This window comes from Musca domestica, unplaced genomic scaffold (assembly GCF_030504385.1).
Source record: "Musca domestica strain aabys unplaced genomic scaffold, Musca_domestica.polishedcontigs.V.1.1 130, whole genome shotgun sequence".
Classification (NCBI taxonomy): domain Eukaryota; kingdom Metazoa; phylum Arthropoda; class Insecta; order Diptera; family Muscidae; genus Musca; species Musca domestica.
Genome location: NW_026712173.1, coordinates 301,799 through 316,080, shown reverse-complemented (window position 1 = coordinate 316,080; position 14,282 = coordinate 301,799). Strand labels below are relative to the sequence as shown.

Sequence of the window (14,282 nt, the reverse complement as noted above, 5' to 3'; positions counted from 1 at the left end):
ATAAATTCCAATACAATACGTTATTTTTTCTTTCTGTTTTTCTCGGTGTAGAATAAATTACAACTGCAGGTTCAATGCTTGCGAGTTGGACTAAAGTGAACAATGGTCGCGAAGTTTAGTTACTGTTTGCTTGAGCTGCTCTATTGAAGTTTCTGCACGGCTTGTATCTATCGTAACGCGGTTGTTACTTTTAGTTTGTTTTGTGTATCATAAGTTTTATGACGATTATTATTCAAAAATTTCGCATGTGCGATAAAGTTTTCCATCTTTTACGTCAGTAGTTTGTTTAACTTCCATATCATTCCTGTTAAACAGACAATACTACCTGCTTGCACATTGCCTGAGTATAAATATCGTGTTAATTTTTTTAATTGCCATCCATATTCAGGAATAGAGTTGTATTGGTATACCTTCCCCACTACGAATAACGTTAAACATTGTTCATTGTCAGAAATTTGTGGCAAGGAATCGTATTTTCTGGAATAAAAGTTCGGGGGCTCACATGTATTAAAATATAGTTCATTGGGTTAGATATTGTGTGTTTGCTCCTGCTTCATACCAGCACATAAATTGTTGTTTAATATTTGTGAATGAAGTGAGTTGTTGTTGAGGGATTCAAAAAAATGCAATGTTGTTTCCTTTTTCTGGTTCACGAAGGCTATATGTCATTAGTTTTCATATATTTTTTTTTGTAATTAAGAATTTGTTTTATAAATGTTTGGAAGGAAGTGTGTGCATATTGTTTGTGTTACTTAGATGTTATCCATTGTGTGTGCACATTGTTTATGATTACTTAAATGTTATCCATTAAATACAAATTCGTCATTATTAAATGTATTGAAACTTAGCCTTAGAATCTAAAATGGTACAACAATGGATGAAAAATCTATATTGCAAGATTGAAATAACAACATACATTTTGTTGTATATCATCATAAGGTATTGCTACATGAGGGCTATATCACATAGTGCACCTATGTTGATGAATATCTGCGGGAAAATAACGCTGATTTGTTTGAAATTTGTGGCATAGCATTTCTTCGATTTTTTTTCTTCAGAATTTGTTTGTTCTAGATATATAACTTCCAATCACGTGGTTTGGCCTATATTTGTTGACAATCGAAATTCAATTGTAAACCCTGTTTTTGGACCTTAAGGTTCAATATATGCCTCCTCTGGCGTTTGCATCCAGTGAAAGTGGTGTTGTGAGCATTAATTGAATGAAGTGACCTTGATGGTTATTTCGTGTACCACGTAGAAGAATGTCGTAAGTTTTCCTTTAATTTTTTTTTCTACTGTAGATTCGATTTATTTAATTATTCTACCTTGAATGAAGCGTGTTCAAAATATTTTTTTGGTTCAATGGAATCAAATTTCGAAACCGTATATGAGGAAGTTTTCTTCGCCTGGAGTAGTATCTTTTGTAGAGCTTGTGGCCTTGTTAGTTAGGCGGCGACCCCATCTGGCAAAGTGTTCTACTGTCAAGAGGAATGCTTGTTGAGTTGTGTCTTACAGATAGACAGGTCTTTATCTTGAGACCGTTCGCTATAAGGGAACTATTATTTTCGAAGTTACAGACCTGTGTAGGATATTCAGTCAACGATTTTTGGAACATGTTTTAATGCTTCTGCACATAAAACAATCAACTTTCATTTTCGGTTTGTTGACGTTAGTCGTAGCATGACATCAGAATTACGTATTGCGTGGTTTAACCGTCCAATTTCATAAAGACATTTTCGCTATAGACCACTTGAAAATAAACTGATATTTCTGACAATTATTACTAGTGTATATCATTTGAAATCTCTGCTTTGAAATGGCATAGCATTTTGTGACCGCACAATTGTGTTTCGCTTATTTTTTAGGTTTTTTTTTTTTTTGTTAATTTACCCAAAACTTAACGCTGTTTTATATGTATTTTCTTGTTCCTTACCCAATTTTCTCTAAGATGGAAATATCGTAATTTCTAAATGTTTTTTTTTATTCCTTAGATTGGGAAGTGTTCGACCACCGAAACGTTGTCGCAGCGATATGGATTCCACATCAGCTTCAGATATTGTCATAATACATGGCAATTCTCATCCAGACTTGGCCAATTTGGTGGCTGAACGTATGGGTGTGAAGAGTGGTGGCTGTTCTGTGTTTCACAAAACAAATCGTGAAACAATGGTAGAAATTGGTGATTCTGTGAGAGGCAAGGATATTTATATTATACAAACGGGAACCAAGTAAGTTGTAAAATTAAATAAAATTATTCATAAAAATTAAATTAATATTGAAATTTTCTTTTATATAGAGACGCCAATAACAATATTATGGAATTGTTAATTATGGCCTATGCCTGTAAGACATCATCAGCCAGATCAATTGTGGGTGTCATTCCATATTTGCCCTATTCCAAACAGTGCAAAATGAGGAAACGTGGCTGCATTGTGTCCAAGCTCCTGGCCAAAATGATGTGTACTTCTGGGCTGACACACATTATTACAATGGACTTGCATCAGAAAGAGATACAAGGATTCTTTGATATACCAGTTGATAATTTAAGAGCTTCACCATTTCTGTTACAATACATTCAAGAGAGCGTAAGCTAAAATTATTTTTTAATTGATATGTAATCCATAATTAATTTTCAAATATCCTTTATTCATCAGATACCAGACTATCGCAATTCGGTCATAGTTGCCCGTAATCCCAATTCAGCTAAGAAAGCCACCTCCTATGCCGAACGTTTACGTTTGGGAATTGGTGTTATTCATGGTGAACACAAAGAAGCTGAAAGTGATCAAGTTGATGGTCGTTATTCACCACCACCCAACAGGTAAGTCCATTACTTTCCATGTCTCTTGTATAACTAGATGTTCGTTGGCGTCCATACTGCTAATAGCAATGATTTAGATTTCATGTAGTTGTATGTGACAAAAGTAACACACACATGGCTCTTCTTTTAGTATATATGAGTGTGTGTTTTCTTTCTTGTCTAAACTGCACAATGTCATTGGTTTTATGTCGTACCATATGCTACGCTTACTTTTTATATTAAATTATTTTTTGTTATTAAATTGGCTTTAATTTTATAATTTGCTTTTCAATATTACTCTTATTCATTTCTTCACTGTTCTTCGCATACATATATTTCTATTTTTTTACTTTTAATCTATTGTGTCTTCCGAAACTATTCATACTAAACATCTTGTCCTTTGGATTTACCATGATTTTTCACATTAAATATAAAAGTACATTTCAACTTTCGAAGTTCTTCTATACAACGTTCTCAAAACTGGGAGTTTTTTATTTTCATTTTCATTGTGTTTGATTTTGTTTTTTGGACAATTTTTTTTTTTTGTGAAAAGCACGTTTAGTTATTTATGAATTCATATAAACGTTTTTAGCATGTTCTGCGTTTTGTGTTTCCTTTAAATATTTAATTGGTCGGATTATATTGGACAAAAAAGTTTCATTTTTAGTAAATTTCGAAAGATTTTTTTCGAAAAACCTTTTTTTTTTTAGTTTTGTACATCTTGTTAAGACTTTGTATAACGATTACATTCAAGTTGAAAATGTAAGTGCTTCAACATTGGTTGAACAAAATATTAACAAACAAATTTTTGGAAATCTGTATTTGGCTTGTTTTGTATTCGGTTAACATATGATATAGGTGTTAGGTATGACAGCAAAAAAACGGTATGGTTATACCCCATTCCTAATACTTCACCTTTACGCCGATGTAAGTTACAATAAAGTAGATCGCTGAATCGTTGTGATGTTAAATTTAGATTATCGTTTTCTGCAGTTTACACCTTCTGATGTAGTCGATACAACTTCTTTGAAAAAGTGGATATTTATCTTCATAATTACATGCAAGATTTTATATTTCGTACAAAAACTTCTACAGTAAGATAAAAACAATGCTATGAGTCAAGATTAGTTTGAATAATATTGAAAACATGATTTATTTTGATCTAAACATTGTTAATGTTGCAAATTTTAGACTGATTTTGAAAACCAGCTTTGAATTCATTTGAAGACTTTTAATAAAATAAATATCATTTTCTTCTCTCTGAGTTATTCTGAGACTTTTTTTTTTGTATTTTCAAAGTCGTATGAGTAAAGAAAAGATTTGTAATAAGAGAGATAATGAAAGAAAATAATGAGATTTGTAACGTAGATGAAGTTCAAGCATTATTACGATATCGCAGACGGTTAAAGGTTGAACAGGTACAGAATGTGTAACGTAAACACTTGGTTTCAGGTGGATGACCGAGTTGGATAGCAGAAAATACGTTGGTGAAGAGGAATTACTTTTAAAAAATTAATTTAATATTAAAAACCAATAAACCGGGGCCGACTTTATGATACCCTACACCACATTGCTAATTTAGTAGAGCTCCGCATAACAATTAAAAGTTTTTATGGGAGAATTCAATCATACACCCTATTATAATTATAATTTTAAAATCGGACTTGTATTGCCCATTTGGTGCCCAATTTGGATAGAGATATGTATGGGAGCTATATCCAAATCTGAACCGATCTCGATAAAATTTGGCAAAGATATTTCTGAGCTGTATTTGATATATTTCCCTGAATATCGTTGTTACGGAGTGCATATTACGGCTGTGGGTAACAAATACAACAAATCGGATAAACAATATATATGGGAGTTATAGCTATATCAGAACCGATTTTCACCAAATTTGACATACTAGCTTCTAGACTCAATTCGGTCGTATGTGCCAAATTACAGTCCATTTTGGCGAATATTAGACGTTTGGTACACAATAAAAGGTAAATCGGACGAAGTTATATAGGGGAGCTATATCCAAATCTGAAACGATCTCGATAAAAATCTAGCAAATGTATTTCTGAGCTGCATTTGATATATTTCCCCAAATATTGTTGTTACAGAGTGCATATTACGGCTGCGGAGGACAAAAATAAGAAATCGGATGAACAATATATATGGGACCGATTTCGATCAAATTTGGCATACTTATTTTCAGACCTAATTTGGTTGTATGGGCAAAATTTCATACTATTCGGGCTGATATTACACGTTTGGTGCACAATAAAAGGTAAATCGGACGAAGATATATATGGGAGATATATCTAAATTTTGGCCGATTATCTCCAATTTCAATAGGGTTCGTCCTTGGGCCAAAGAAATGATTTGTGCAAAATTTCATCTGGATTTCATCAGCTCAGAATGTGATTCTATGCAGACCATCAAAAGGAACTATGGGTCTATTTCATTTCCTTTTGCCTGTTTACAAACAAATGCACAAAGACCCTCTCAACCTTGTGGTGTAGGGTATAATAATCTTAACATTCTAGACGAATGTTATTTCATTTTCGTCAAAAGGGCTAAAAAGTTTCTTCGCTTTGCCGAAATTGGTGAACTGCCGAATTCTCCGATGGGAAAACATTCGTTGTCTAACAGTTTGTAAAGAAACAAAAGGATCGTGTTTACTTGCCAAAGAGGTCAGCTGAAAATGTGCACCTTCGATTGGCTACTAGAACTCAAGCGCCGGCCATGGTGATGGTGTGGGCCGCCATAACAGCAGATGGTTGCTCTCCGCTCGTATTAATCGACCGTGGCATCAGAATAAATGCCGAATATTATCGCGAAGTCTTGGGCATGCAAACATTTTGGCTGCAGACCCTGGACATTCACTCATCACGCGCCACCCAAGAATGGTTACAAAATGAGGTTCCTCGCTTCATTTCCAGCGCACAATCGCCACCAAAGTCTCCGGATACCAATCCCTTGGACTATTGTGTCTGGAGTATTTTGGAAAGCAAGGTTGGCACCAAAAATACCAAAGTGTCAATAGTGGAGCAAGCGCTTCGCCGGGAATGGGCCAAATTCCACGGTTTCATTGGTCGTTTGAAGGCCGTAATTCGTACCAAAGATGACCAATTCGAACAAATCTAAACTTATTCTAAAATTTGATGCTATTTCCGACATTTTCTGCTTTCATTAAATAAAATTAAATAAAGAAAATGTAAGAATTATGGCGTTTGACTGTTTTGCAGTTTTTTATCTCACCATGTATGTGTTGGATGTTGATGAAAATGTGATCTCTGTTAGCATAAAATGCAAGAATGACCAGTAAAATTAGTTTGAAGTTGTCCCACATAAAGTAGTTATTCCACTTTATTTTTAGAAACAGTGATATAAATGATGCAAAATATGCCATACTAATTTGAATAATGGTATTGATGTTGTAAAAATGCTATATTGAAGAAAGTATTGGTTTGTAGCACCCATACACAAAGTCAGAAACATTCCGGCGAGTGAATTTTATTAACTAAAATGTAGCGCGAAATCACAAGCACTCATGATTCAACTACTTTTTGGCATTCGTCTTTTTGCTGGACAATTAAAATACTCTGCATATGTTAATAACTAATTAATAATTTTTCAAAATTTAAATTGTCTAATGTTGTTTGGTTAAAATTCCCATTTTTTATTAGAATTATTTCAATTGCAATTATAATTTATGCTAGCAAAAAAATGAGAAAATGATTTTTTTCGGTAAAACTGTTAATAGTCATTTTAAGGCTACACATTATAAGATTGTTTTGTCTAAACTATACCATTTAAGATATTTACTAAAACTACATAAATAGGGTATTTAATAAAACTACTTGAAAAATATTATTGCAATGAACTGAACATGTTGTTCTAGTTTGTCATGCACCTTTATTCCTTTAATTCAATTACGTAGACAAATCTACAATCATGATTCAAATTTACATTTCACACATTTGTGTCACCTCATGATATTTGAAATAAAATGCAGTTTTTGAATGACAGCATTGCACTTGTAAAAAATATGGTGTTAAATTAAGAGAGATGTTTTCCTCTAAACACCTGCAGTGTGTACAAATGGTAAACAGGATGTGAACAAAATATGAAATATGTATACAAATCAAAAACAATTTTGTGCCGTTCATTTGAATGTTTCAAAAGTCATAAATCATTGTTACAGTTGTTGTTTAATCAAAATTTTATTAAATACGTTGCTGTATTGTTACATGTTTGTACAAGCTTTTGTATATCATTTTTGATTTTGTAATGTAGAATATTTAAAAAAATGTTGTCGCTTTTTGATTTTTTTCTTTATAAAAGATAAATGTTGTATTCTTATTGGTGCTAGAATTGGTAAAAAATTGAGAATTTAAAAAAAAAAATTAAGGTTAAAAAAACGAATTGCAATATTTTGTTTTCTATTTCATTGCGGTGATTTGTTTTAATTTATTTTTGCAAAATTCTAAATCACTCCAGTTCGTATGATGTAGCAGATACAGTTGAAATGTGCTTACCAGCAACACCTAGGTTGGTATACAAAAAACATATTTTGCAAAATTGTGTTAACTCCTTCTTCTTCTTCTTTCACGTATTGGAATACTATAATAACAAATATATTATTTCATTATTTCTTTATATGCATTTTGTTTATTATTCCATTAATCTCTCATTTGAAAACCCCAACTAACATTCAATTTTTATCAAATGTGTTAAGGATATTCATTTGGTTTTATTTTCTTAATTATTTGAAATCATTAAATTGGAAATATATTGAAAACTAATGGGTTCTGTTTTATACAAATAAATTCACTTCAGTCGTGCTCGTACCATTTCTGTGTCGGTTGGTGTACCCGAACATCCACAAAAAGTAAAACCTCCATTGAATCTAGTTGGTGATGTTAATGGTCGCATAGCTATTATGGTGGTAAGTACAATGAGTTTGGGAAATACTCATATTATTCATAATATAATTAAGTTTAAAACTAATCCTGTAATTGTTTTAACAATTTAAGTGAATATGACTTGTTTACATCAGATGCCATGAAAAATCTTTTAGATAAAACGATTTAATGACTGATCTGGTCATACAATGTGTGTAAACCATGCATTCAATTTGACAATACGTTAAGGATTTCCGGTATACCTAAAGACGCCTATCTTTATAGTCTGAAAAATATATGCAATTTTTTAGAGTGATTATAAAATGTTCGTCAATGTAGTAAATTTCCTCGTAAAAATCAAAATATAACAATGTGGTTTAAGCTACTATGATGAGCTTGATTCCAACCTATTCCATTTCCATTTAAAATGGAAAAGAATTTTGCTTTGAACTACAAGTTCAAAAAAATGCAGAGGATAATTCTATAATAATGTTAGGGTTGTAGTTTTGGCTGAGTCTGCATCATCCTGATCTTAATTACGACACTGGTTTGTCGATGAATTCGTTGCTCCTCTGCTTCAGTGGATATCAATAAACTACGAGAGTGGTAGTCACTCGGTCACTTGCTTCTGCGCGAACGTGTCATTGTCAATATTATTCAGGCCTTTTCATTAGAATCTCTCTTTCTACTCCTACCGGAGATATTTTTTAATGGGCGACGTCTATGGATTAATTTATTCTCCGTGTACATATTTCACTGAGAATAGGGTACGAGGGCATTGTAGAACAATCATCTCCGGGTATATTATGATCTCAGCGCCATGAAAAGTTCCGAAGATTACACCCAACTTAGCAAACTCTTTTTATACCCTCCACCATAGTATAGAGGGTATATTAATATATCATTCCGTCTGTAACACCTAGAAATATACATTTTAGACCTCACAAAGTATATATATTCTTGATCAGCATAACTATCCATCTGTCCGTCTGTGGAAATCACTCTAGCTTCCGAACGAATTAAAGTAGGTTGATAAAATTTTACTCAAATGTGTATTATGTCTGCAGGACTTTTGGTATTGAAAATGATGTGGACCCACGTTTTGGTATGCCCCCATATAACGGTACCTCCCGATATTTGGTATTTTAATGATTTTAGCGACATTATTCACCGTAATTGTTTCAAATTTGGTATTGAATTTCGAAATGGATACTACACCCTAATACCGAAAATTGTCTGTGCAGGTCCACGTCTTCGTGTAGCCCCCATATAACGGTACCTACCGATATATCATATTTTGATGATTTTAGCAACATTATTCACTGGAATTGGTATTTGATGATCGTAATGGATGCTACAGCCTTTGACAGAAAATTGTCTGTGCAGGTCCACGTCTTCGTGTAGCCCCCATATAACGGTACCTACCGATATATCATATTTTGATGATTTTAGCAACATTATTCACTGGAATTGGTATTTGATGATCGTAATGGATGCTACAGCCTTTGACAGAAAATTGTCTGTGCAGGTCCACGTCTTCGCATAGCACCATATAACGTTACCTCCCGATATTCGGTATTTTAATGATCTTAGCGACATTATTTACCGGAATTGTTTCAAATCTGGTATTTGAAGTTCGTAATGAGTACTGCAGCCTATGACAGAAAATTGTCTGTGCAGGTCTACGTCTTCGTATAGCCCCAATATAACGGTACCTCCTGATATTTGGTATTTTTATGATTTTAGAGACATCATGTAACGCAATTGTTTCAAATTGTGGTATTTGAAGTTCGTAATGGATACTACATTCTATGACAGAAAATTGTCTGTGCAGGTCCACGTGTTCGTATAGCCCCAATATAACGGTACCTCCCGATATTTTGTGTTTTGATTATTTTAGCTACATTATTTACCGATTTTTTTAAGTTTTGCATTTGAATATTGTCATGGCTTATGACAAAAGTTACCTATGCTGGTCCATGTCGTCGTATAGACCCTAATATAGCAGCTACATTCGGAATTTTTAAGATTTTAACAGAATTTTTGAGGGATTGTATTATTTTTGAGAATTGCCAAATTCGTTCCAAATGGTGAAGGGTATTCAAAGTTCGACCCGGCCGAACTTACAGCTTTATTATTTGTTCATTCTACGAATCTTTCAAACAAGCTGAGTGGAAGTAATAGCTTTCCTGCATGATTCATTTTAGATTGAATAGAAGAATAATCACGTCTATTCCAAAATATTCGAGAATGTCAAATTATCATCTTCTATCTCACGATTCTGCTGATTATCTTTCCTACTATAAGAAAATACGACGATTTAAGCGTATCTGCCCTGATTAATGAATATGTTGAACCTAAAAAAATTATGGGTTCCCAGTTCCCGTCATTCACCATGCTTGGGACAGTGACACTTTCATAAAATTATTTTTTTCCGTTAAACTTTCTTCGGATGCAATTGCAGCTGAATGCCAAAAACGAGGCTTTTTCGAACCCAATAAATGCAGTTGTGAAGATTGCTGAAGGGTTGCGCACTCCGACGACTACTCGCTGGATCAACATCGGCACAGAATGAAGCTGAAAATGTACCTGCATGCCAAAATTTCATAACAAATCTAATTTTTTTAACAATTTCAATTAGAAGCAACATTTTATAACGATTATCCACTTGCCTAAAAATAATAATAATCAATTTTCAATAGAGGTGGTTCAACGACTCAAATATCAGATCGAATATGCTTGTTCATACTTAATATATTTAGATATAAACTAAAGCTTTTATTGGGTTGCAAGTCATATTCACCTATGTCTACATAAATAACACTCACAACAAATCATAGAAAAATCGAAGAACTATTAATAAAAAATATATTGCAATTATAATTTTTCAAGGACGACTTGATCGATGACGTCCAATCGTTTGTGGCAGCTGCCGATGTGCTAAAAGAGAATGGTGCCTGCAAAATTTATGTATTGGCTACACACGGTCTGCTTAGTTCAGATGCGCCACGTCTAATCGAGGAATCCGCTATTGATGAGGTGAGCTATTAAAATTAATAAGAAATCAATACAAAATTTTCTAATATTTTGCTGTTTTATTTTCAGGTCGTTGTTACCAATACCATTCCACATGAGGTACAAAAACTACAATGTCATAAAATCAAGACAATTGACATTTCCATTTTAATTGCTGAGGCAATTCGTCGTATACATAACAAGGAATCTATGTCCTATCTCTTCCGCAATGTTACATTGGAAGATTAAAAATGTAAACGCAAACAAAAAGAGGCATTCGTTTTTTTCATTATTTTTTTTTATTAAATGTCGTGCGTTTACTGTAAAGATTTTTTCTAAAATGTTGGCAAAAGTTTGCCATAAAAATAGAAAAACGATTGAGAAAATGGAAGACAGGCTAACGTTTCATTTTCCGTTATATGTACACACATATAATTTCATTTTATTATATATTTACACACGTAACAATGTTTATAGTAAAATAAAAAAAGAGTTATTGCCGCTTCCCCCACAATGTGAATTAATTTCTTATTAAAACATTACGTTTTTTGCATTTTTTTTATTGAAGAAAAAATCATAATTTTTGATTTGTTAAGTTTTTTTTTTATTTTAAATTGTTTTCAATTTTTTGCATATTCTGAAATATTCATAACTTCTTTCAAGTTTTTTTATACCCTACAACACTATGTGTTGGGGGTATTATAAGTTTGATTGGGCCAAAAATTATGTAACACCACGAAATATTGGTTTCCCATATAGGAAAGTATATATGGATCATCCTAGCTCGCCGAGCTGAGTCGATCTAGCTATGTATGTCCGTCCGTCCGTCTGTCCGTCTGTCCGTCTGTCCATGTTAATTTGTAATCACTCTACAGGTCGCAATTATGGCCCGATCTTCACGAAATTTGGAATGGAGGTCGGGGTTGGGCCAGAATAGAACCCTATTTCTTTTTGAGATGATCGCCAAATATTTAGGGGTTGAAATGGACCAAATATTGAAAAAATGTCGGATTTTGCAGTAGCTATACAGGTCGCAATTATAGACCAATCGACGCGGAATTTCGCATATAGCTAGAGTTTAGGACGGGGAAGAAGCCTACCAATTTGGGTGGTCATCGTATAATATTTAGCGGGTAAAATAGACCATATCTTTATTGTTGAAAAAATTCAAAATTTTTCATTAAACCGCGAATATTTTAAATCCCGGCGAGATCCCAAAGCCATGACAAGGTTACTTCTGACCTTTACATTGATGTTAACATCCAACAAATCGGATATATAGCAAAATATGTGCGATATATATGTCTATCAAAGAAGATATGCTTGGAAAATCTCTCATATGTCGAGAACGGCTGAACTGATTTCGACAGTTCTCATTAATTCAGAATGGCCTCTTGGCTGGAAAGAAAAAACGTCTAAAAAAATCGCATAAAAATATCTCTCTAAAGATGAAAATATTGATTTTCTAAAATTTTCTCATATTTTTTCAATTTTGTCATATTTTTGGCATATTTTCATTTTGAATTAAACATTTGGTAATATTTCAACAGCTAACAAAACTAAGTAGTTATGACATCAGAATATCATATACAGATCGCATTTATGGCCCGATCCTTACGAAATTTTGCATGGGGATAAGATGAGGGTCAGAATAGAAGCCTACTCTTTTTGGAGATGATCGCAATATATTTAGGGGTTGAAATGGACCGAAAAACTGCAAAATTGTCAGCAGGTCGTAATTATCGCCCGATCCTCACGCACATTTGAATGGGGGTTACCGGACATTGCAAAAGCCAAGCAGTTTTGGATGGCCATCCAAAAATATTCAATGTGGGAAATAGTTTGCCAACTTTTGTAGACAAAATACGAAAATGTCCATTCCAGTGACTTTTTGGAGAATTCACAAATACAGGATAGACGCACTTCTGACTATTTAGTTAACGCTGATTTCGTTGAAGAATATAGTCAAATGGCTGTATCTCATATAGATGTGTTTCAGTCAAAAACCAATAATAAATGTTAATCTTTTGCCACTTCTGAGAGATTATAGGTCTTTGGGAAATATTGGTTCCAGATCTAGGAAGACCATTTAAGTGCAACATCTACCAATAAATAGGAAATGAGCAAATTAGTTAAAGTTGCTATTATTCGAAAGTTAGAGAACGAAACCTGATGGTTTTCTTTATTATTTGGCACAATATCTTGTGGAATTCTTTCGAGTATCTCGCCTATATAAACTGTATCATTTATTATAGTGTTGTAGGGTATTCAACGGTCGGCCCCGCTCGAGTGTAGCCTTTGCTTACTTGTTTTTCTTTATCTTTTTAAAATTTTATTATTTTGTAAAAAAACAAACAGTTAAATAAAATTAATAGTTATACAAAAGGATTGTTTTTGCTTATTATTGAATCCTGATTTGAAGACTGGTGTAGCAACAAAAACGCAATTAATTTTGATCTTAATAAATTTGTTAAATATAAAGATTTAAATCAGCAATTCTATAGTAATTCGTAGTGAGTGAATACAAAGATGAAAGCTTTGTTATGCTCGCTGTATGTATTCGGTTCGTTCGCAATATAAGCAGCGTTCTCAAGCAGATCAGGCTATGTAGCACTTAGTTTGTCAATGGCATTTAATAATGTAAACCCCCCATATTTAAATGTCAAACGTATCCAGTGGCTATGTTTGGAACGTTAGACGTGAGCCATGCCACGCATTTCATATAGCAAACTAATTGATTGATTTTTGACATTTTAAAGTCTAAAAGTCGAAGTCGAGTTTTGCCATTTTTAAAAGTCCCAAACCCGAGTTTTATATTTTATTTTCGGTAAGAAATCATGGAATTTTGGTTGATTAATAATATGCAACAATCAAGGTATTTTGTTTTTTAAATCTTTTTATAGTACCCACAATCTAATCAAAACTGCGTATAAAAAGGTCTAAAATCGATTTTTAAATGCTCCACCATACATAATATAGATAGTATTTTAAGTTTGCCATTCCTTTGATCGAAATATTCATTCCAGAAATATAAAATTTGGACTCTCATTTTATATGAGATATCTGATAATTTTTGGGAAATGTTAAAGATATGCGCGAGTTTCCAGATATAGTGAACCTAAGTGTTTCACTTCATCTACTACTGATAAAACAAGTTAATAAGTATCAATCGGCTCTCTAGACAGACTAATACGCTCAGCCATTGTTCGATTATTTAAATATATTTTGACTTCTGTTATGATTATTCAAACTGTTGACCCTATGGAGAGGGTTCTTAAATAAATACTATATAAATATGGGGTAACTTGGTAACAAGTTGGTAACTTCCCTAACTTTACATGACACATGTGATAATTTTTAGAAAATGTTAATATGTGAGTCAGATGCCAGGTATAGTCGACCGAAGTATTCCATTTTCTTGTTTCATCTAATGCATATAAAAATATAAGTATTTTCAAAATTACAAGAAAATCTATGCAATTTATGGAAAATCATAAATTCCATATTCATCTCAAGTTTCTGGTTGAGAGAAATATTTAGATATAACAAGTTGAAAAGAAGCGCTGAATTCT

General features: G+C 33.0%; 1 protein-coding gene across 5 annotated transcripts in view; it reads left to right on the top strand.

Moving 5' to 3' along the window:
* Positions 1–11,268, top strand: part of LOC101896993 (phosphoribosyl pyrophosphate synthase-associated protein 2) — a 29,114-nt gene extending 17,846 nt beyond the window's left edge. For 3 of the 5 annotated variants that reach the window (XM_011293993.3, XM_011293994.3, XM_005182918.4), the window contains exons 2-8: positions 1,992–2,228; positions 2,297–2,585; positions 2,655–2,821; positions 7,292–7,342; positions 7,631–7,739; positions 10,588–10,734; positions 10,801–11,268. In XM_011293993.3, coding sequence (XP_011292295.1) covers positions 2,032–2,228; positions 2,297–2,585; positions 2,655–2,821; positions 7,292–7,342; positions 7,631–7,739; positions 10,588–10,734; positions 10,801–10,959 — 1,119 coding nt within the window. In that variant the 5' untranslated portion in view covers positions 1,992–2,031 and the 3' untranslated portion in view covers positions 10,960–11,268. Of the gene's footprint in view, positions 1–256; positions 274–1,991; positions 2,229–2,296; positions 2,586–2,654; positions 2,822–7,291; positions 7,343–7,630; positions 7,740–10,587; positions 10,735–10,800 lie in introns of those variants that run through there. The other 2 variants (XM_059118766.1, XM_059118765.1) reach the window with 2 other exon arrangements.
* The last annotated feature ends 3,014 nt before the right edge of the window (positions 11,269–14,282 follow it).